The sequence below is a fragment of the Lepidochelys olivacea genome, assembly GCF_965140295.1.
Source record: "Lepidochelys olivacea isolate rLepOli2 genome assembly, chromosome: 12".
NCBI classification, from domain to species: domain Eukaryota; kingdom Metazoa; phylum Chordata; order Testudines; family Cheloniidae; genus Lepidochelys; species Lepidochelys olivacea.
Genome location: NC_140422.1, coordinates 43,009,399 through 43,034,366, shown reverse-complemented (window position 1 = coordinate 43,034,366; position 24,968 = coordinate 43,009,399). Strand labels below are relative to the sequence as shown.

The 24,968-nt window shown below is 47.1% G+C and overlaps 1 protein-coding gene across 1 annotated transcript in view; it reads right to left on the bottom strand.

Moving 5' to 3' along the window:
• Positions 1-24,706, bottom strand: part of PHLPP2 (PH domain and leucine rich repeat protein phosphatase 2) — a 148,460-nt gene extending 123,754 nt beyond the window's left edge. Inside the window, exons 1-2 of the mRNA XM_084644526.1 lie at positions 24,578-24,706; positions 10,230-10,477 (exon numbers count right to left, since the gene is read on the bottom strand). Coding sequence (XP_084500652.1) covers positions 10,230-10,477; positions 24,578-24,652 — 323 coding nt within the window. The 5' untranslated portion in view covers positions 24,653-24,706. The remainder of the gene's footprint in view (positions 1-10,229; positions 10,478-24,577) is intronic.
• Positions 24,707-24,968: the final 262 nt, after the last annotated feature.

The following is a 24,968-nucleotide window of genomic DNA, read 5'->3' as shown; positions in this document are numbered from 1 at the left end:
ACTTAACTGAGGTGGCTCCTTGTCGGCAGCACAGGGGGGGCTAAGGCATGCTCCCTGACTGCCCTGGTCCCGCGCTGCTCCCAGAAGTGGCTGGCAAGTCCAGCCCCAAGGCAGAGGGGCAGCCAGGGGGCTCTGCATGGTGAGTGCTGCCTGTGCCTGCAGGTACCACCCCCGCAGCTCCCACTGGCCGCAGTTCCCAGACAATAAGAGCTGCGGAGCTGGCGCTTGGGGCAGCACGTAGAGCTTCCCTGATCACCCCTCTGCCCGGGAGCTTTTGGGGGCAGGGGGACGAGGCTCAGGGCTTCTGGCCCATGGCACGGAGACTTGCCATGGGCTGAATTAAATTAGTCAGCAGGCCGAAGGTTCCCCACCCCTGCTCTAAAGTTTTATGTTGGGTTGGGGGTTTTTTTGAGTGCATTTATGTAACCAAAAAAAATAAAAAATAAATCTACATTTGTAAATTATACTTTCATGATAAAGAGATTGCACTACAGTACTTGTATGAGGTGTATTGAAAACTACTATTTCTTTTATCATTTTTATAGTGCAAATATTTGTAATAAAAATAATACTATAAAATGAGCACTGTATACTTTGTATTCTGTGTTGTAACAGAAATCAATATATTTGAAAATGTAGAAAAACATCCAAAAATATTTAATAAATTTCAACTGGTATTCTATTGTTTAACACTGCGATTAATCATGATTAATTTTTTTGAGTTAATTGTGAGAGTTAACTGCGATTAATCGACAGCCATAATATTTTGTATTCCCTCTGAGCAGTGCTCAAGACCCACATCTTCAAGATGAACAAGGGCCCATCAGCTGAAAATGGCTCCCTGCCTCCAACAAGATGGTCCTGGAAAGCTGCATAAAGTGTTGGCTGATTATATGCTTAGGAATCCTTCAAACACCCTTTGGCTTTTTTGGTATGAAAGCTTAAGATCCTCTGGCATCTGCTGCTGCTAAGACCAAGCACCCTGTACAGTCAGTGTGAAAGAGGCTTTTTATATTAAAAAAAAAAAAAAAAAAAGCAGATGCTTCCCCTTCCCTCCCTTGTGAAAGGGACTCACAAAAGGAGACAGATCCAGAAGAATGCAGAGCTTTTGACTGCTTTGCTTTCTGTAAGAGGTCTCTGAGTCCAAAAGAGGTTCTCTCCAATGCAGGGTAGGTTCTCATCTCTTTTTTTTTTTTTTTTTTGGACCTGATGACGAGATCTGGAAGCCTTGAGCTAGAACAGACCTACAGATATCCACCCATAACACAGATTATTCACTGCATAATTTTCATCAGAGACTACCTGGAACTGATGCTCCATCAGGACCGTGCCCTCTGCTCACTAACATTCACCTTCGGGAAGAAAATCAGCCGGGAGAGAGATCTTTTTCCAAAGCTTGACCTGTTCTTGGGCAAATGTGTTGTGGACTAACAGATCTCAAAGGGCTCCAGCTACAAAATGACAAGTGCTTCATCCAAAGCAATCCCAGTACTGAAGCTCAAGGTTCTGAGGCACATTACATTGCATTTGTCTTTCCTCAGGCCAACCTCATCCCAAGTATAAAGCTTGCATGGGACACTGGGGGCAGGAGACAGACAGGAGTGTCCTGAAGGAGAATGTACTTTTTTTCTATGACATCCAAGATAGGGCAGCAGAGGTGGTTGTGTGTGCGGAGGTGGGAAAGAAGTGGGGGGTGTCTGCCACGCTGCTTCAATTGGTGACAGAGGCGCACTGGGCTTCTGGCCTATCCATCTCTCAATCGTGGCTTCTGCACATTCCTGGACTGGCAACTTTGCAAGCTTTTTTAGCAACTTGGACAAGTCAGATTCTAAAACAAAATCACCATCCTGCTGCTCTTTCACCATGGAAATGTACCTGGCATCAGGAAGTTGCACAGACTCCTCAATCACTTCATTGTCCTAATCAGCTCCATTGCCTCCATATGAGCACCTGGAGTTAGCAAGATGAGGGGGTAGCCTGGAACATCAGCAATACTTTGGGATGCAGAGACATTGGATGTGCTGAGACCCATGAAGCAAGAGGCACAAAGAGCCAACTCAAGGAGGGTGTCAGTATTGCTGCGAAGTGCTCTGGCTACACCGAGTGATTCCAAGACTCCAAACTGAGGGTGAGAGGGAAGCACCAAGGTGTCACTGCCGCCTCAAGGCAGACTTTGAGATGTGCTGGTGAGACGTGCCCAGGTCCCCAGACAAACCCTAACACTTACGCTTCCTGACTGTGGCTGAGAAAGGGAAACTGATGCCCTATATCTTGACATAAGCTACCTGAAGCCCCTAACTCCATCAGTGGTGCCTTGGAGTACAGTGGGGAGGCAATGCCTCATCAGCTGAGTCATAGCTCAGTGCCATCTGCAGCAAGTGCCAAGGCTTGGAGGGAGTCAAAAACTCAGCACATGGCAGAAATATTTTAATGAGCCTAGCAGGAAGTTGGGCCTGTGTTGATAAAAGTGGCACCCAGACAGAGTCCTGTAGACTAATCTGAAAGCAACTTCCATTGGGGAATATTTCAGAGTGGTAGCCATGTTAGTCTGCACCACCAAAAACAACGAGGAGTCCCTGTGGCACTTTAGAGACTAACACATTTATTTGGGCATAAGCTTTCATGGGCTAAAACCCACTTCATCAGATGCATTGAGGAGGTATAAATACACAGCATATGAAAAGATGGGAGTTGCCTTACCAAGTGGGGGGTCTGTGCTAATGAGCCAATTCAATTTAAGTTGGAAGTAGGTAATTCTCAACAGTTGACAAGGAGGAGTGGAAGTCACTTTTGTAGTGTGAATGAGGCCAATGTAAACAGCTTATGCCCAAATAAATGTGTTAGTCTCTAAAGTGCCAAAAGGACTCCTCATTGTGTAGGAAAGACCATGCACAAGTACAATCTCTTCAGCTGCACATTTCTCAATAAAAACAATGAGGAGTCCTTTTGGCACTTTAGAGACTAACATTTATTTGGGCATAAGCTGTTTACATTGGCCTCATTCACACTACAAAAGTGATTTCCACTCCTCCTTGTCAACTGTTGAGAATTGCCTACTTCCAACTTAAATTGAATTGGCTCGTTAACACTGACCCCTCACTTGGTAAGGCAACTCCCATCTTTTCATATGCTGTGTATTTATACCTCCTCAATGCATCTGATGAAGTGGGTTTTAGCTCACGAAAGCTTATGCCCAAATAAATGTGTTAGTCTCTAAAGTGCCACAAGGACTCCTCATTGTTTTTATTGAGAAATGTGCAGCTGAAGAGATTGTACTTGTGCATGGTCTTTCCTACACAGAGTACAGTACAGACAGAGAGCTAGTATAGCTCGGGAATAACCAAGCAATTTATTGGGAGTATCTGCCCCCCACTTGCGTGTGCTGTCAACCCTCCAGTCTAGTCTCATGAACATCATATCAGCAAGAGAAGTGGCTCAGGCTTACGCTGCAGGGGTTTCTCCTTTGAAACATTCTGGACTTGCGTTGGACTTGCACAACTCCCAGGGGACTGCCTTGAGGAAGACTTGGAGGCATTCCCCATGATACTTGAGTGTTTACAGTAACATCTCTAGACATTCCCCATGATACCCTGTACAGCATGCCCCATTCAGACACTTGTATTGTACTCTGCATTATAGATGTTCTTCTGCAGCACAGATTTTTGTCTGAAGCTGCTAAGTGGTATCGCTTCCTTCCAAGGGGTCAAGGCAGTAGGTGACATCCTGAAAGAGCAAAGAAAACAGCTGAAAGAAATACAAAACAAAGAGCTAAAAGCTTGTAGCAGTACGAGGCTTTGAAAATAGACCAAATGCTGAAGGAAAAAGGTTTGTTGTTCATCCATAGACCCATGACATGGTTCTTCAAATGTCTTTGGAGACTGGAACCTTGTGGACTGAATCAGTGCTCCCAGGCAACTGACAGACCAGAAGCCAAAGGGTCTAGAAATAAAAAGGCTTGGAAGGCATGGGGAGTGGGAGAGGGCGCAAACCAAAAAAAGATACCTTAAGCAAGTAAGTTGCTGGAGAGAGATAGCTCCTACAAGAAACTCCTTTACCAGACCCTGGTCAAAGAGGAATGGACTGGAAGGTTCCAAGGGCAATGGTTAGAATCCTGGGTGGTGCAGAACTAACAGTAAGTGAAGGCTGCTTGCCTCTTGACCCTATAATGTTGCCCTTAGGGGTCAAAAATGTTATCACTTGAGGCGTTCAGCCTGTATAGAAATAGTGAATGCAAGATCCAGGATCCTAAATAGATGGTATTTGTGAAGAAAGTGCATTACCCGACACATCCTTTCATCCTCAAACTGAATACAGGAAAACATGCATCTTCCCCCAACAGAATACAATGCAATCTGTAAACAGACAAAACCTGAAGGCAATCAGAAACATGCAACTGAAAAGACTGTACTTGTACATGCTCTTTCCTACACACAGTACACACTGAGGGCTAGTGTAGTTGGAGAATACACCAGCAATTCACTGAGAACATTTCCTCTCCTTTCATGTGGTGTCAAACCCTCCAGTCTAGTGTTTTTAGTATCACATACCAAGTACTGGTCACTTCAGCTAGGTCAGTGAGAGAGCACTATCAGGCCAGGGTAAGAAATAAGCACAGGAGAGAACAGGAGGCCAGCACAGAACAGCAGCTTCACAGACCCTCATGTAACTTTAGTTATTGCCCATGCATAAAAGCCAGGTTTTATACCTTCGTAGATTCCAAGGCCACAAGGGACATTGTGATCATCTAGTCTGACCTCCTGTATAACACTGGCCACAGAACTTCCCCAAAATAATTCCTAGGGTTGTGTTTTTTTGTTTTTTTTTTGTTTTTAAAGAAAAACACCAATCTTGATAACACACCATAGCCCTTGGTAAATTGTTCCAGTGGTTAATTACCCTCACCGTTAAAAATGTTAATTATGATTCGCTGTTTACAATTACATTTTGAGACTTATGAGTTATCCAGTTTTTATATCATTCTATATTTTTAATAAAAATGTCATGCAGTACCACATCAAATTCCTTACAGAAATCTAAGTATATTACAACAACACTATTATTTTTATCAACCAAATTTGTAATCTCATTAAAAAAAAATCAAGTTTGTTTGACAGGATTTATTTTCCATGAACCGATGTTGATTGACATTAATTAATTACCCTTCTTTAATACTTATTAAAGAAGACTCACATCAGCTGCTCTATTATATCTTCCCTGAGATCAATGTGAGACTGGCCTATGATTACCTGGTTCATTCAGGTACAGAAAAGAGTTTTGTCCATGTAGTTTTCGGAACCTATCCTTTATTGTGAGCTATAACTTTTGAAAAACTTTCAAAGAGAACCTAAGGAATGGAAGGTCTTAGCTAGAAAGACAGGCTGAAGACCTTAGACCTATACATCTTAAAGAGGTAAATGCTCAAAGGAACTTACTGAAATGCGTATGCACTTAATGGGGATCACAGAGGATCTACTTCAGCTGAGGAGTAACACCACAAGGACATTCCTGGAAGTTTAGGACAAATATCTGGGGATCTTCTCCTGCCCCTCCTACCCCAAAAGGGTGATCAGTATTTGTATTCTTAATCCAGGAGATGTGGGAAAAATCCACCTACAAGGATTCAAATGGTGGGGAATTAAGAGTTACTTGGGGTCCAAGCGACATCAGATGCTTGACTGGGTTATTTGTGTTCATATGCATGTGACCACATTGATCAGCAGATCGTGCACTAAAATGGAATTCTCTTGGCATTTGAGAGAATTTGGGTATAGTGAGACCTTGAGTTTGGTGTCATCTTCCTCAGGAGAACTGACCAAGACCATGGACCATATCCTAATGTCAAACAAATGACTACTAAGGGGAATTTCATACTTACTGTATCTCTATGGCTGGGGTTCTCAGACTTTTGTACTGGTGACCCCTTTCACACAGTAAGCCTCTGAGTGTGACTCCCCTTATACATTAAAAACACTTTTTTATATATTTAACACCGTTATAAATGCTGGAGGCAAAGCAGGGCTTGGGGTGGAACCTGATAGCTCACAACCCACCATGTAATAACCTTGCGACCCCGAGGGGTCCCAACCCCCAGTTTGAGAACCCTGCTGTACGGAGACCTTCCCCCTTTGAGGTTTATTTACGAGACCTTCCTGCTACATTTACATTCAGAATTTTGCACAGGTGACATGCAATAGTTCAAGAACTGAATTTCAGGATCAAGCTTGTTGAATTGCTAAAGGCAAGAAGGTAGCAAGTGTGGGAGCAGGACCTGCTGCCATCAGTTTAAAGCTCAGGACTGGGTTTCAAAGTATTATTCACAGAGACCAATTAACTTAGCTATTCAACTTGCCACAAATCAAAGTGAAGTAATGCTGCAAAACAACAAGAAAAGAGAGGCTGAAACAAAAGTTCAAAAGGGGAATTAAAACACAATCTCTTACAACTGCTCCAACAATGCGTCTTCAAATCCTAACCTTATCAGGGCTCTGGGGTAAAGGGTCTGTGCTCTAAGTGCTGGAAGATCACTACAGAACTAAGCAATGAGCCACTAAAGGCAATTTTCCTATAAACATTTCACCTAATAAACACAATTTATCAGCTACATCCATGGCTCCATGCCAACAGCTATGTATACCCTTACTGTAACTGACCTATGCCTGGTTCCTGCAACTCAGACACATAGCCAAGTGAAGGGAGAGCTCCACTACAAATCTAGTCTTACTCGCCTCACTGTTACGATGCAATACAGAACAGGACTGCACTGTCTTCCTTTTCCTGTACCAATATGCTGAATTCAAGCTATGCTGCATGTTCTGTATTCTCAGCACCCAATGCACAACAGCAGAAAAATCTGGGAGCCAAATCCAGAGCTTGCAAAAGTGAGTGTAACATCACTGAATTCACTGAAACCGCACTTGCTTACAGTATTGAAGAGGAAGCCCGATTTTTATTATAAATCCTCTTTTTTTTACAAATTTTCAACTTTCAAAGAGAATGTTTTGGCTTGAAAAACTGCCATTTTCATATAATAGAATTGTTTCTGAAAACCTGAAGAACTGATCAAACTTTACAAAACTCCATTTTCAAGATTTCATAGCCAGAGCCTTACTTAAACTGTATTGCACACTAGTATATATGCATGTCAAATCTCATAAATAAGTGACTAGCTTTCATCATCAATACTTGGTTTTCCATCATGAATTCCAGTGTGCAAAACTTTCTATGCCAAAACTACAACAAGATTTGTAAGCAGACAACATGTAGGGGAGACCTAGCCTGACATGAGCAATTAACATCTGGAGGGAGGCCTCATTTCTTGGACAACAGAATTAGGGAGGTAAATGGATCACAGAATATCAGGGTTGGAAGGGACCTCAGGAGGTTGAAAAAGACAGAATGTTTGAGCCAGCTCAGATAAGATGGAGAACACCCAGGGACCCATTTATTAACAATGGACAAAATAGTTTGGAATGTAGAGATGAGGTAAAGACTAGGTCAAGTGAGGATAATGCATAGACAGAGCATGTTGCACAGGGACTGGTTCCTGCAAAGTAACCAAGCTAATTCAAAAACATGTGATGCAATGTAAAGTGTAAATGTATATAAAGGAAGAGTTTTTCTGTGTAACTCTGGATGTATGGTACATACTATACTCTCCCCTACACTTGAGTCTGATCAGCATAGCTTTGCTGCATGACAAATAAAGGAACCTGAGTGACTAAATCTGGAGTCGAACTGAGTTTTTTGGATCCCAGAAAACTGGATAAAGTGTTCTCCTAGAAGTGAACAAGGTATTCTGGATAAGCGGAGTGGAAAAGGTTTCAGAGGGAATCCAACACTACAGCAGGAAAACTTTCTATTAAACTTTTAAAACATCAAGACCCCAGTCTTTTAAGCATTCCAAGAGAGCAATTTGTGCAGGAAAAGTTTCTATTGCAGTGAATTTGTGCAGTTTGGTCCCTGCAAAAATTTTATGTGCAAATTTATCAGCTGTCATGACACAGTTCTCTCCTCTCCTTCATGCTCCCACACTTCTCCCTAGATAAAACCATATCTGGGATCTCAGGAACTCAGATGTTCAGTAGACCCAACCTATGCTACCTTGAGCATTAATCCATGCTGAGAGGTGGGGAAGGTTTAGATTGGATATTAGGAAAAACTTTTTCACTAAGAGGGTGGTGAAACACTGAAATGCGTTACCTAGGGAGGTGGTAGAATCTCCTTCCTTAGAGGTTTTTAAGGTCAGGCTTGACAAAGCCCTGGCTGGGATGATTTAACTGGGAATTGGTCCTGCTTCGAGCAGGGGGTTGGACTAGATGACCTTCTGGGGTCCCTTCCAACCCTGATATTCTATGATTCTAAGGAGCTATAAGGAACATAGATTTACTTTTGTACTGAGGCAATTGGAAGGATCAGGCATCCTTCAGCTCATGAAGTCATTATACAATAAGTAATTCAGTACACATAGTTTTACACACCTATAACTTATTGTGAAGAAAAAACTTCAGTGTATAATTTATGCAAATAATACTTTATCAAAAATACTTAGTGATGCAAAGGACACCCAGTCTTTCCTCCCATCTGTCAATGACTTTTCCAAACACACTGAAGTCTAGGGCCCCAGCAGTGGAACTTTTACCAGGAACTGGAGAAGTGCTCCAAAGTGCCATGCCTTTCCCCGTGCATTTTAGAAGAACAACATGGATTAGGTCCACTGGGAAAAGTGTGGATTAGAGACTCCCGTTTTAACTTTGTCCATGAAAAGGAGCGGCAGGTTTACACGCTGAAATCCAAAATCCACTGGAGGTAATACAAAGTCTAAATTCAAAAGAACTCTATGGCTTGTAAAGCTATGAGGAATTCATGATCTTCTCAGCACAAAGTTTGTGCACATTAAACTTTATGAGCTGAAGTCTATTTTCAGTGCATAATGACCTAAGGCACAACACTTTATATACTGAAGTCCAAGTTTTCTGCACATAAAACTTTATAGCTTAAGTCTATTTATAATCTTAGCATACTTTGCAATTCATTTTTTTTAAACAAAGGATATCCCCACTGAAAAAGCATTAATTTATACAGTTACTAAATCATGACCATCACAGAAGTACATACCAAGATCATTTCAGTTAACAAAATATAGATGTCAAGAAATGATCACTAAAGGTAACTTAGAGATTATACATTCTCAAGAAAATTTACACTTGTGAACATGCACATTAGACATTTCTATGACCTTAACTCTGGCCCTTTTTTGGTGAATACATTTGAATAATTTGCCTAACAAATATGCTATCATTTAGGATGCCAGTTTTATAAAGATGAATAAAGATGTTAAGATAGTATATACTGGGAGTAAAATTTAGCCCTTTATATGGAAAAAGATGCAGCATTATATAAACAGGGACATCTCTCACCCCAGGGCATATTCCATGTCCAACTAGAAGTTCCCAGAAGTTAACTCACTCAAACGAAACACTCTTCAAAAAGGAGGTGCTTCTAGGGGAATTACCAGTCAAACCCTCCCAGCCAAAACACCAATGAGTGTTTCCTATCTGAGCATAACAGCTTCAATCCATAAATTATAGTATTATATGCTCAGAACTGGATCCATCTGTCATACAGAACCCCTTTGTTGACCCATAACCTGAGCTTAGGTGATCACGTAAATAATCACTTATATTTTAGAAAAAGTTAAGATGCTTGTTTAATTAGTGCAAATTAAACTAAAGCTACGATGCAAGTAGGATAAAAAAAACAACAAAGATTATTTTAAAATGGGCTTTGCAGTGAGTCTGAAGCCTAGTATTCAGCTTGAGGACTAGTGGTAATAGTTAGCATAAAGCCACATTAGACCTAATAACACTTAATCTCATTTTAAGGGGAATCCACAGCCCCACTGATTCCTGAGTATACATGATGCGAATTCAGCTATTAATCTTATCTTGTTTCCTAGTTCTGTGATTTTGTTTATAATAAACATCGTACAAATAAAACTCAGTCTCTACGTATGTCTCACCAGTCATCATCTTAATTAATCTCTAAATAGCCACCAAAGAACAGACCTGTTATTAGTGACTAGTGCATCTTGCACCCAAAATGAATCATAAGGCTATACCTACCTACTTTAAATCAGCCCTAGTTTCATTCACATTCATTTGCCCACAGCAAGAAAGCACTGCCCTCCATCCACTTCTGGAATTGGATTTACCCTTTCCTTCTGTCCTTACCTGACCAGGTCTCCATGGAGCTGCAAATAGAGGTTCTCCCTACCCTCTCCATCACAGATCTCAGATGCCAGGGTATCCACTGTACAAAGGACCAAGTGCAGGTCAGAAGAGGTCGCAGTTGCAGAGTCTGCTCCATAAATGTACACACAGCCTCGCCCAACATCCTCTTTCAGCCAGTCTCTCTCACGGGAGCCAAATCGACTCCTCCTGTTCAAGCAGTTTCTGCTCCCATTGCACTTCATGTTCCTCTAAAGGATATCAAAAGTAGATGGTTAGCTGCTGGCACGAAGACTGAAATCCAATAGATTGCCTGTTGCTTTCCTTCTCCAACACCTCCAATGACCAGCCAAGTGTAATTTCCACACCTCACCCCCGTCTCCTTCTGCTTTCCCAAATTCCCCTCATCCCTCATGGGTTGCAGTCATCCAAACAGCTGCTTCCTCCTGGGGGAATTCTGCGCCACTACACGTGCACAGAATTCATGTCCCCTGCAGATTTCTTTGCTTCCCCACAGAAAAATGACTTTCTGACAGGGAAACAAAGGGAAGCTGCAAGAGCAGTCACGCACCACTACCTAGCTGCGCAGGTTCATCGTTTCAAGCACCTGGAGCAGCCGGCGGAGAGGTAAATCACCGCAAGGCTGGGAACACCCCATCCTTTGGCTCCTACCCTGAGCCGAGACCACCTGCTAGCCCTGGCTGGGCTGAAAGCAGGAGAGGACAGGATTTCTTCTTCCCCTGCAAAGGAGTGGATGGGGCTGTGTCAGACCCCCCTCCCCCGAGAATCCTCCCCCAGCTGCAGGAAGCTCAGCATTCTTCCATGCTTCTTGCCCCCATCGCTCCTCAGCTGCGGGGGGGGGGGGTGTCACTGGATGGGGAGCTGCTCCCCCATCCACCCAATCCCCATGCATCTGGACCTCCCATACCCAGACACTCCTGCCAAGCCTCACCCCATATACCCAGAACCCCACTAGCCCTCCATACCTGAACCCCATCCCACTGAACCTCAACCCCTGCACCTGGAGCCCTCCTGCACCCAGACCCCCTGCCTCCGGACCCCCACCCCTGCACCCAAACCACCCCCACACTGAGCTCCCTGCTCTCAAACCCCCACCCTGACACGCCCAACCCCCCTGCACCACCCTGAGCCCCCACATCCAGACCCCCAACTAGCTGCACCCAGACCTTCACCCCATGAAGCCCCACTCCCCCCAGGATCCAGACCCCCCGCTGAGCCCCAAACACTCAGACCCCTCCGCTGAGCCCCCACCACTTTCACCTGAAAGCCCAGGCAGAGTCCCATTGCCCCTGCACCTGGAACCCCCCCAATGAGCCTCTGTGCATCCAGATCCCCCCACATCTAGACCCCCCACTGAGCTGCCTGCACCCAGATTGTCTCACACAGAATCTTCTCACCCCACACTGAGCCCCTCCACACTTGGATCCTGCCTGGTTGAGCCTGCCTGCCCCACAGGTGCACCTAGCACAAAGGGGCAGGGCCACAGAGTGTTTCTGTGGTATACTCAGGCCTTGTGCTGTGCCAGGGTTGGGTGCAGCCTCACCACTGAGTCCTTGTCCTGGGGGTAAGGGATGGGGAGGCTGCAGGGTAATCTCCCACCTTTGTACAGCCAGTGGCCTATGCTCCCCACCACCATGCTGAAGCCTCTGCATTTATTTATCGACAAATAAAGCTTGCAGAATTTTAAAATATTGTGTGCAGAATATTTTATTTTTTGGCACAGAATGCCCTCAGGCATAACAGTTGTGGACAAGACATGTGAGGAGACTCCATAAACTAAGGTAAGGCTGGAAGTGGCCCCTGGATTGTGCCTGGAAAGCATCTGCAACACCCTGTATCTCTATGATCTAGAAACATCCTTCACCTCTTTGGATCTCACCCATTACTAAAGAGAAGCATACGATTAGCAGGAAAATTAAACCACAGATGGGACCAAATCCTCTATCCGAGCTGACTTGTTTGACACTTTGATGAGTCAACAAGGATGCATTAGAAAAATTGGAAAGAGTCCAGCGGAAGGCAACAAAAATGATTAGGGGACTGGAACACATGACTTATGAGGAGAGGCTGAGGGAACTGGGATTGTTTAGTCTGCGGAAGAGAAGAATGAGGCGGGATTTGATAGCTGCTTTCAACTACCTGAAAGGGGGTTCCAAAGAGGATGGATCTAGACTGTTCTCAGTGGTAGCAGATGACAGAATGAGGAGTAATGGTCTCAAGTTGCAGTGGGGGAGGTTTAGGTTGGATATTAGGAAAAACTTTTTCACTAGGAGGGTGGTGAAACAGTTGAATGCGTTACCTAGGGAGGTGGTGGAATCTCCTTCCTTAGATATTTTTAAGGTCAGGCTTGACAAAGCCCTGGCTGGGATGATTTAGTTGGGGACTGGTCCTGCTTTGAGCAGGGGGTTGGACTAGATGACCTCCTGAGGTTCCTTCCAACCCTGATATTCTATGATTCTATGAATATGGAATTGTCTCCTTAATGACATAGTCATGCTCCTTCCCTCTTGCCTAGAAATACAGCTCTACCCAGGGCTGACAAGAAGTGGGGAAAAGGAAGACAACTGTATCAAGGTCCCAAGTCCAGGGCTCCCCCCAAAATGTCTAATGTCTGTGTAAATAAAGTGAAATTGCAGGGAGTGAGGCCCCAGTGAACATTCTGTACTAGGGCTCCAAATTTCTCTTGAAGGGCCTGACTCTACCACTACTACTAACAAGAAAGTGCCCTAAAAGCAGAAATGGCTCAATTCAAACCTCACTATGCTAGCTGTTTGTTCCACAGCAGGTGTTCAAGCTCATAATCTGTGAAGAGTGAAGGCCACTGCTCCAAACGGACATGCCCTAAACCTATCACAGTAAAGTGTTAGGCAAATCAATATTACATTGTAAAACAAATAATTTTTCTCACTCTGCCTCAGAGTCCCAAAGTGCCAGATGCATATTCCAGATAGCAAAATAATTTTTACAATAGTTTGTCACTTTAGCAGTCAATGTTGTCAACTAGATTTTCCTCTATTAGGGTGAGAGAGAGGCTCATCAGAGTATCTAAGCCCTGGTCTACACTAGGACTTTAGGTCGAATTTAGCAACGTTAAATCGATTTAAACCTGCACCCGTCCACACAGTGAAGCCCTTTATTTCGACTTAAAGGGCTCTTAAAATCGATTTCCTTACTCCACCCCTGACAAGTGGATTAGCGCTTAAATCGACGTTCCCAGCTCGAATTTGGGGTACTGTGGACACAATTCGATGGTATTGGCCTCCGGGAGCTATCCCAGAGTGCTCCATTCTGACCGCTCTGGACAGCACTCTCAACTCAGATGCACTGGCCAGGTAGACAGGAAAAGAACCGCGAACTTTTGAATCTCATTTCCTGTTTGGCCAGCGTGGCAAGCTGCAGGTGACCATGCAGAGCTCATCAGCACAGGTGACCATGATGGAGTCCCAGAATCGCAAAAGAGCTCCAGCATGGACCGAACGGGAGGTACGGGATCTGATCGCTGTTTGGGGAGAGGAATCCGTGCTATCAGAACTCCGTTCCAGTTTTCGAAATGCCAAAACCTTTGTGAAAATCTCCCAGGGCATGAAGGACAGAGGCCATAACAGGGACCCGAAGCAGTGCCGCGTGAAACTGAAGGAGCTGAGGCAAGCCTACCAGAAAACCAGAGAGGCGAACAGCCGCTCTGGGTCAGAGCCCCAAACATGCCGCTTCTATGATGAGCTGCATGCCATTTTAGGGGGTTCAGCCACCACTACCCCAGCCGTGTTGTTTGACTCCTTCAATGGAGATGGAGGCAATACGGAAGCATGTTTTGGGGATGAAGAAGATGAGGAGGAGGAGGAGGTTGTAGATAGCTCACAGCAAGCAAGCGGAGAAACCGGTTTTCCCGACAGCCAGGAACTGTTTCTCACCCTAAACCTGGAGCCAGTACCCCCCGAACCCACCCAAGGCTGCCTCCTGGACCCAGCAGGCGGAGAAGGGACCTCTGGTGAGTGTACCTTTTAAAATGCTATACATGGTTTAAAAGCAAGCATGTGAAAGGATTACTTTGCCCTGGCATTTGCGGTTCTCCTAGATGTAGTCCTAAAGCCTTTGCAAAAGGTTTCTGGGGAGGGCAGCCTTATTTCGTCCTTCATGGTAGGACACTTTTATCACTCCAGGCCAGTAACACATACTCGGGAATCACTGTAGAACAAAGCATTGCAGTGTATGTTTGCTGGCATTCAACCAAAATCCGTTCTTTCTCTCTCTGTGTTATCCTCAGGAGAGTGAGATATAATTCATGGTCACCTGGTTGAAATAGGGTGCTTTTCTTCAGGGACACTCAGTATAGCCCATTCCTGCTGGGCTGTTTGCCTGTGGCTGAACAGAAATGTTCCCCGCTGTTAGCCACAGGGAGGGGGGAAGGTTGAGGGGGTAGTCACGCGGTGGGAGGAGGCAAAATGCGACCTTGTAACGAAAGCACATGTGCTATGTATGTAATGTTAACAGCAAGGTTTACCCTGAAAGACTGTAGCGACTGTTTTATAAAATGTGTCTTTTTAAATACCGCTGTCCCTTTTTTTTTCTCCACCAGCTGCATGTGTTTCAATGATCACAGGATCTTCTCCTTCCCAGAGGCTAGTGAAGCTTAGAAAGAAAAAAAAACGCACTCGCGATGAAATGTTCTCTGAGCTCATGCTGTCCTCCCACACTGACAGAGCACAGATGAATGCGTGGAGGCAAATAATGTCAGAGTGCAGGAAAGCACAAAATGACCGGGAGGAGAGGTGGAGGGCTGAAGAGAGTAAGTGGCGGGCTGAAGACAGGGCTGAAGCTCAAATGTGGCGGCAGCGTGATGAGAGGAGGCAGGATTCAATGCTGAGGCTGCTGCAGGACCAAACCAGAATGCTCCAGTGTATGGTTGAGCTGCAGCAAAGGCAGCTGGAGCACAGACTGCCACTGCTGCCCCTCTGTAACCAACCGCCCTCCTCCCCAAGTTCCATAGCCTCCACACCCAGACGCCCAAGAACGCGGTGGGGGGGCCTCCGGCCAACCAGCCACTCCACAACAGAGGATTGCCCAAAAAAAAGAAGGCTGTCATTCAATAAATTTTAAAGTTGTAAACTTTTAAAGTGCTGTGCTTAAAGTGCTGTGTGGCATTTTCCTTCCCTCCTCCACCACCCCTCCTGGGATACCTTGGTAGTCATCTCCCTATTTGTGTGATGAATGAATAACGAATGCATGACTGTGAAGCAGCAATGACTTTATTGCCTCTGCAAGCGGTGATTAAAGGGAGGAGGGGAGGGTGGTTAGCTTACAGGGAAGTAGAGTGAACCAAGGGGCGGGGGGTTTCATCAAGGAGAAACAAACAGAACTTTCACACTGTAGCCTGGCCAGTCATGAAACTGGTTTTCAAAGCTTCTCTGATGCGTACCGCGCCCTCCTGAGCTCTTCTAACCGCCCTGGTGTCTGGCTGCGCGTAACCAGCAGCTAGGCGATTTGCCTCAGCCTCCCACCCCACCATAAACGTCTCCCCCTTACTCTCACAGATATTGTGGAGCACACAGCAAGCAGTAATAACAGTGGGAATATTGGTTTCGCTGAGGTCTAAGCGAGTAAAGGCGCGCTGGCGCAGTTTACTGAAACGTCCAAATGCACATTCTACCACCATTCTGCACTTGCTCAGCCTGTAGTTGAACAGCTCCTGACCACTGTCCAGGCTGCCTGTGTACGGCTTCATAAGCCATGGCATTAAGGGGTAGGCTGGGTCCCCAAGGATACATATAGGCATTTCAACATCCCCAACAGTTATTTTCTGGTCTGGGAAGAAAGTCCCTTCCTGCAGCTTTTGAAACAGACCAGAGTTCCTGAAGATGCGAGCGTCATGCACCTTTCCCGGCCATCCCACGTTGATGTTGGTGAAACGTCCCTTGTGATCCACCAGAGCTTGCAGCACTATCGAAAAGTACCCCTTGCGGTTTATGTACTCGCCGGCTTGGTGCTCCGGTGCCAAGATAGGGATATGGGTTCCGTCTATAGCCCCACCACAGTTAGGGAATCCCATTGCAGCAAAGCCATCCACTATGACCTGCACATTTCCCAGGGTCACTACCCTTGATATCAGCAGATCTTTGATTGCGTGAGCTACTTGCATCACAGCAGCCCCCACAGTAGATTTGCCCACTCCAAATTGATTCCCAACTGACCGGTAGCTGTCTGGCGTTGCAAGCTTCCACAGGGCTATCGCCACTCGCTTCTCAACTGTGAGGGCTGCTCTCATCCTGGTATTCATGCGCTTCAGGGCAGGGGAAAGCAAGTCACAAAGTTCCATGAAAGTGCCCTTACGCATGCGAAAGTGTCGCAGCCACTGGGAATCGTCCCAGACCTGCAACACTATGCGGTCCCACCAGTCTGTGCTTGTTTCCCGAGCCCAGAATCGGCGTTCCACAGCATGAACCTGCCCCATTAGCACCATGATGCATGCATTGGCAGGGCCCATGCTTTCAGAGAAATCTGTGTCCATGTCCTGATCACTCACGGGACCGCGCTGACGTCGCCTCCTCGCCCGGTATCGCGTTGCCATGTTCTGGTGCTGCATATACTGCTGGATAATGCGTGTGGTGGTTGATGTGCTCCTAATTGCCAAAATGAGCTCAGCGGCCTCCATGCTTGCCTTGGTATGGCGTCCGCACAGAAAAAAGGCGCGGAACGATTATCTGCCGTTGCTCTGACGGAGGGAGGGGCGACTGACGACACGGCTTACAGGGTTGGCTTCAGGGAGCTAAAATCAACAAAGGGTGTGCCTGTACATCAAGGAGTATTTCAGGCAGGACTGCACGGAGGGTTCCAATAAGAAATGGTGCACCAAAGTTATCGTTGTTATTGGAACAAGGAGGTTAGCCTGGCCTCTGATTGATACATGGCTAGATTAACCTCGCTGCGCCTTCTCTGTGACTGACTGCAGTGTGATCTAGACAGGGGAGGAGGAAAATGAGTACAAAACAAATCTGGTCTATTTCTTGTTCTGACCCACTCCATCTATCCTTTACATCTTTGGCTGGCAGCAGACAAAAAAGGCGCGAAATGATTGTCTGCCCTTGCTTTCACGGGGGGAGGGAGGGTGGGAACGGGTTCCTGACGATATGTACCCAGAACCACCCGCGACAATGTTTTAGCCCCATCAGGCATTGGGATATCAACCCAGAATTCCAATGGGCAGCGGAGACTGCGGGAACTGTGGGATAGCTACCCACAGTGCAACGCTCTGGAAGTCGACGCTTGCCTCGGTACTGTGGAAGCGCTCCGCCGAGTTAATGCACTTAATGCACTTAGAGCATTTTCTGTGGGGACACACACACTCGAATATATAAAACCGATTTCAAAAAAACCGACTTCTATAAATTCGACCTAATTTCGTAGTGTAGACATACCCCTAAGAAATCCTTCTGGAGCTAGCTTTGCTTACAGATGGTGGTGCTAGATTCCCATAAGCACCTATCACCTCACTAGCAATGCAACATTTCATCCTCTAGAACAGTGGTGACCAAACCACAGCTCGCAAAACGCATGTGGTTCTTTTACAGTTAAAGTGTGGCTCGTGGAGCTCTCCACGCCCCCCCTCTCCCCCCCGCCATTCTAGACCTACCAGACTGGGGGCGAGAGGGAAGGGGGGGGGAGAGAGAGGGAGGATACTCAGGGCTTCTGCCCTGGATTTGGGTGGTAGGGCTAGGAGCTTCTTCTCCCCAGCAGGGAGGGGGGTCTTGGGGCTTCAACCCCATAGGATATACCTGCCAGGACTCAGGGCTTCAGAAGGAGCATTGCTGAAGCCCCAAGACCTCCCTCCCCACAGGGCTGAAGCCCCAAACCCCGGCAGGTGCCTCACACAGAGCTGAAGCCCCAAGACATTTCCCATTATAAGACCCTGTTTTCAACTGCCTATATCTTTGCCAAATTTTAACCATTTGGGCTCCAATTTTCCATGCCGGGTGTCTGTTTCCAGCTGAACTTCTTTTTAGAAAATTTCAGGCAAAACAGTTTCTGAGAACGAGGCTAGGGAAAAATGTCTGACACTGTATAGCAATTCTTATGTTATGCCCATGTTAAAGAATTCTTTGAAAAGTTCTGGTGCCCCCATGCTTTGGAGCAGGGACACGAAAAGGGGAGGAGGTCTGGCTGGCCTGTGTGTCAGGAATATGCCTTTTAACATTCCCATTAAAATTTTCCCAAATTAGGCCAAACTATAAACTTTGGGGAGGGGAGGGAAGAATCACAGTTCACACACGCAGTGGAGGCTTCTTTGATTTTAGTAGCCAAAAATCTCTGAAGATTCTGTCCTTACTGACCATGCTTGAGATTGCACATCCTCCAGCGGCACAGAGCAACTGAGCATGCTTGAGCTCCTCAACTACACGTGCACCATTACCACAGAGCATGCTCGAGCCCAGGGATACAGGCACAAAGCCAAATTTTCCCCCATAATGACATTTACCAGCTGCTCCAGGTTGTGGTGGGATCACCAGACATTAGAACTGAGAGCAGGAGCCTGTCTCTTCAGTGTTCTCAATGATCTCCCAGAGGGCATTTAGGCAGAAACAAGATAGAAGCTGTTTGATTCAAATGCACAGGGGACAAAAGCTGAATTGGGAGGAGGGAAAGGAGTAGATTAGGACAAAGTGTCTGGTGAAATTGGCACAGGGGGACGACGACACAAATTGGGCATGGAGACTGGGAGCAGGGGGAGTAGAGACTGGAACTGACTGGACAGGTAGGGTGACACTGAGAGCCGGTGTGGTACACAGTAGGGTGAGGGGAAGGAAAGAGCCTGGGAGAGCCCTAAAATCAGACAAGGAAGTGGGAAGACTGGGGCTGGATGGACAATGAGACTGGGGACTAGAACCAGTGGTAGGAAATGGGGGCAGGTGGATGGAGAGGAGGCAGATCTGACAAGAAGCAGAGCGCACGGCATGAACTGAGTGTGCCTCAACAAGAGACAGGGAGGGGAGAGACTGGAACTAAGTGTGGAGAGAAAGGGGGGAGACTGGGACTCAGAGAGCGACCCCAGAGAGTGAGACTAGGACTGGGACAAAAAGATGGAGGAGGTGAGACTGGGAAGGCAAAGAGAATGAGAATGGGATGAGGAGCCTGGGGTGGGGAAGAGACAGGACAGGGACAGGACTAAAGGGGTCAAACTTGGGGGGAAAAGAGAAGAAGTCTCTGTACCCACCACAGCACATTTCCCTCGGTAGCCTGGAATGGAACTCAAGATTCCCAAGTCTCATCATTCCTCTGCTGTCAGCAAATATCTGCTGAAACTGACTCAAAGTATGTGTCTCATCCCCCTGCAGTGCTGGTCCACACAGAGGATGCCAACCTACTGTTGTTATTGATTACTCTGTTAGCTCAAGTAGCAGAAGTCCTTGTGGTGGATCTAAAGGTTTCAATCCTGCTGATGACCCACATGGGCGTCAGTGTGATGCCACGTGATGGAACTGGTCTTTTTTGGTTTGCTTTTTTAAAAGCTAGGAAGTTGCATACACGCGCACACACACACAAATTATGTTAAACAAACATCAGTAAAAAGAAAAGGAGTACTTGTGGCACCTTAGAGACTAACCAATTTATTTGAGCATGAGCTTTCGTGAGCTACAGCTCACTTCATCGGATGCATACTGTGGAAACTGCAGAAGACATTATATACACCATGTCTCTGTGTATATAATGTCTTCTGCAGTTTCCACAGTATGCATCCGATGAAGTGAGCTGTAGCTCACGAAAGCTCATGCTCAAATAAATTGGTTAGTCTCTAAGGTGCCACAAGTACTCCTTTTCTTTTTGCGAATACAGACTAACACGGCTGTTACTCTGAAACCAAACATCAGTAAGAGTTGCAAAGTTAAGCACTCAGAAGTTAGGAAATGCCAGAATTAAGGTGGCCTGTGCAGCCTTAGTTTGGCTCCCTTGGGCATATGTGTTATGATGCTATCTTTAATTACATGATCATATACTATTCATTTCCACAGGACACCAGCCTCACCCAGGGCACAAGATGGATACAACTCAATTAATGGGTAGTTATTCAATATTTTGTTTTCTCACTGTTTTTTGTGTGGCTCCATGCCTTGTTTACTGCACACTATTTAAACCCTGCTCTGAAGACAGAATTATTAATTTCTTCCTGGACTTTCTATGGAGCTCACCCCTATAGTATGTAAATGCTTCACAAACAATTAATGTATTTCACAACACCCCTATGAGAAGAGGGGATGATACTATCCCCATCTTATGGATAGGGAAATAAGAGACAGAGATCAAGGTCAAAAGTTTCTACTGATTTTGGGTGCCCAATTTTAGATAACTAGGACCTGATTTAGAGTAATTAGCATTATACGTTTATATGTTCACAGTACACCTCTCACTGACTTGCAGAGCTGCTGTGCACTCACAGCAGCAACTGAAGTCAGACCCTGGAGTCTCGAGTCAGGCATTCAGAAAATGAGGAACTAATATTAGTGGTCACCTGTGAAAAGTTCGATTTAAGTGACTTACCCAAAATCACACTGTGACTCTGTAGCCCACAGCCCGCTGGGGATGTTTGTTGAAAGCTCCTTCACAGAGCCACAAACATAGGCCTGTACCTGGCACAGTTCACGAATTTTCCCAACACTTGTCATTCCTGCGGTGAGGGGGAGACCCTAGCATACATCTACATGGGGTATGTCAGGTTGCAGTCCCTCTTACTGAGGTTCTGGCTATACTTTCCCCTGTTCCTGGCACACCCCATCCATGACCCCACAAAGTTGTGAGACCTTCTTATCAACCTTCTCCTGGCGCTGACCATCCACCACTCCAGGAGGAAGAAGCTAGATGGGCATGGGTGCTCTGTGACTTAGGGCCTATTTCTGTTCCCTTGTCCATTCTCACCTCCAGGCAGAGTTCCTCCTTAGATGCCTTTGAGGAACAGTGGGCACTGCCTGGAGCTCTCTGCTCAGTGTCCCCCTCTGGATCCCTCGTTATTAACCTTTGACCTCACTCCCACTCCTATTTTTTTCCCCACTTCATGCCCCCAGAAATCACTTGTAGCCTGGATTCAGTGGTTCTGCCCCTTTAGCTGAGAGGGTAGGCCTTTAGTTTTGGGCAATCCTATTCCTGCCCTTCTACTAATAGTACAGTGACTCTGTGGAAGAGGTAGGAATAGAATCCAATTCTCCAGGGCAGCATTCACTTGTCTTAACCACGAAACCATCATTTCTCCTCCTGCAATTCCTTGCCTCATTCACTACACATATTCCAACTGTTGCCGGCACAGAGCGTCCAGCGTCACCAACAAACTTCTGCAATAAACAAGGCAGGGTCCTATAGACAACAGCCGACTGTATCCCCATATTCATCCCCAGATCAGGTTCATCCTGTGCACTAACAGAGGTGGAGTCTGGTGTAAAAAAAACAAAAATAGTATGGTTTCAGAGTAACAGCCGTGTTAGTCTGTATCTGCAAAAAGAAAAGGAGTACTTGTAGCACCTTAGAGACTAACCAATTTATTTGAGCATAAGCTTTCGTGAGCTACAGCTCACTTCATCGGATGCATACTGTGGAAAGTACAGAAGATCTTTCCACAGTATGCATCCGATGAAGTGAGCTGTAGCTCACGAAAGCTTATGCTCAAATAAATTGGTTAGTCTCTAAGGTGCCACAAGTACTCCTTTTCTTTTTGCAAAAATGGTATGTGATCATTGTGACTGAATGCCCCGCTGCAGTCACACCCTACACACTACTGTAATAATCTTTGTACAAGATATGCCTTGTGAGGTATCATTTAAAAACTAATACATTGATCAATATTTTTGTGTAATGTATGTATAAAATGCATATTAAGAGTTATCAACATAAACTGAAATTCTGTCTGAAATGTTTACACCAGGGAAGGGGGTAAACCTGTTTCTCAATCTCAAAGGACACGCTAATGCCTCTAGCCAGGTGTCAGCAAAGTTGATTGGCAATCACCCGTCAAGTGGCCATTCTTTGGCAACAGAGGAAGGCAGGCACTCTCTATGCTCACAGTGGGAAGGCACTTTATCTAGGGGTAACCCTCAGGCAAATACATTTCAAAGGTTGACTGGACTATAAAAGCGAGGGACAAAAACACACCAGATATTCTCCTTCTCTTCCTATCTCTTTCACCTAAGACAACAGCCTTTGGACTTTGGGAGGAGTTCTGACCTGAGAATTTGGTCAGCCCTATTGCTAAGAACATGTGGTAAGGATTTTACCTTGAACCAAGTCTAGTTTGTTAAGTTTTAGTTACTAGAAAGCGTTTCATCTTTCTCTTGTAACCATTTCTGACTTTAATACCTTATACTTGTACTCATTTAAATTCTACCTCTTTGTAATTAAACTTGTTTTATTCTTTAGTCAAAACTAATCCATTGTTGTGCTTAAACTGAATTGTTTGGTAATGCCAACTAAAGTACCAAACTTTTGTATATTGACTCCTTACAGAGGCAACAGACCTCTAATATCTGAACTCTCGCCAAGAAAGCTGGACAGTGCAGAACACACCTTTTGGGGAAAATCCAGGACCAGGAGTGTGTTGGGGTCACCCTGCAAGTGGAAGCCAGAGCATGACTGGAATGCTGCTGGAAGGCTGCAACTATACACAGACACTCAGACTACGACAGCAAAGATGATAATTTGGAGGGAAGCACAGCAGGCACTGAGGACTCCTGTTTTTGCCTCCTTGTATGAAACTCCTCAGAGGAAGAGGTGTGCTGGATCTCAAGTACAGTAGGAGTAAAGCAAGCAGTTGCTGGCTTTGCCAAATAAATGCCCTTTCCCAACACAGAATCCTGTGTGAAACAAGCTGGAAGTGTTACTAATAACACAGGTAAGGGAACTATTTTTAAAGTACTTTTAACCAGCTAGTGACTCACTCAAGGTCACATGAGAAGCCTGCGGTAGAACTGAGGCGAGAACACAGGAGTCTTGGCTCTTAAGAACCCCTTCTTCCAAATCTTGATCCCTCACCACTCTCTGTTTTTACCATTTAAGCTTGTCTATTTATTAGTGCTGTGTTAAGTGTTCTACTCTTAAGACAGCATCATATCAACACAAGAGTGTGTCTCATTTCTTGACACTAAAACTTTTGCTGATGCCTCCCTTGTTGTCATCAACTCTGCAATTTGCCACCCCTTGCTGTACTCTAACTCAGACTAATCTTCTCGTGGCAAGGACCATTTTATTTTTGCTGAAGTGCCAGGCTCACTGGTGATGCTATTTGAATAAATACAGAACCAGACAATACCAAAGAAAGGGAGTAAAAGAAAAGTATGCCTTCTTGGAGGGAAGGGGAGAGGTTTTGTATATGCCTCTGGGGCAAGTGAATGTCATGGTTATAAGTTAAGTCCTGTCTATACTATGGTAATCACCATGAACTTCTGACCACAGCATTATTAGGAAACCAGTGTAACCAACATATGGCTCCATTAGAAGTCTGTCGGGGTTCCCTCTGCGAGAGGTCTTGGAGGAGAAATTCACATAATCCAAATCCCACTCCCTGGGCTGCCAAGGGGTAAATTCCCTTCTTCTGACATTCACAGACTGCTTCAGGAGCCAGACACGATGGATGACGACCCGTTAGACACGTCCACCACCAAGAAGCATCCCAGTGTGAGATCAGCAGATGGATGAAGAGCTGCGGGCCCAGGATCAAGCCAGGGAAACGAGGGGCGATGCCCACATGCAGTTGGGGAGCGCGGGCGGAACGGTGCATTGGGGAACTTGCCGGCGCCCTGCCCGCCCCCCAGATCACCCCGGGGCCCCCCAGATCACCCCGGGGCCCCCCAGATCACCCCGGGGCCCCCCAGATCACCCCGGGGCCCCCCAGATCACCCCGGGGCCCCCCAGATCACCCCGGGGCCCAGGGCCCCCCTCTCCGCGACGTGCGGGGGGACGCGCTTATTCCACCCGCTCGCCAGGACGCCGCCCTGGCCGCGGGTCTCCAGCCCCGGAGGGCAGCGCCGCGAGCGTGTGGCCCCCGCCCCGAGCCCCCGGCAGCAGGGGCCGCCGCCCGGCGCCGCCTCTCCCGGGCCCGGCACGTCGGGGTCTGACGCCCCGAGCGCTCCGCGGCGGCCGGCACCGTGCGCCCCGTCGGGGGCCGGAGAGCGCGCCGCACGGGGAGGCCCTGCTCCAGCCGCGCCCCAAGCCCCCCCCGGCCCGGCCCGGCCCGGCCGCGCCCCAAGCCCCCCCCGGCCCGGCCCGGCCCTGCTCCAGCCGCGCCCCAAGCCCCCCCCGGCCCGGCCCGGCCCGGCCGCGCCCCAAGCCCCCCCCGGCCCGGCCCGGCCCGGCCCGCTCACCTTCAGCACCCGGATGCCCCCGCGGCTCCCGGTCCGGCTTCCGCGGGCGCCGCCTCCCGCCGCCGCCGCCTCCATGGGCCCGGCGCGGCCCCAGCCTCCCCCTCAGCAGCGGCGCCTCGCGCTCGCCGCGGCGGGCTCCCAGCCGCGCCCACGGGCTCATTAGCATAACGGGCCCCGCCCCCTGCCGGGCCCCGCCCCCTCCCGGAGTGGAGACTGGGGCCGGGGCCCCTCAGCTGCCGCGCCAGCTTCGGCGGGGGGGGGGGGCGGAGCAGAGAACTGGGGGCAAGTTAGGGCACTGGGGGGGCCTAGCCAAGGACAGAGCAGGGGGGGAAAGGAGGGGGGGCTAGTCGGGGAGGCGTGGACAGCACAGGCAGGAGCGCATGGGGGGCTA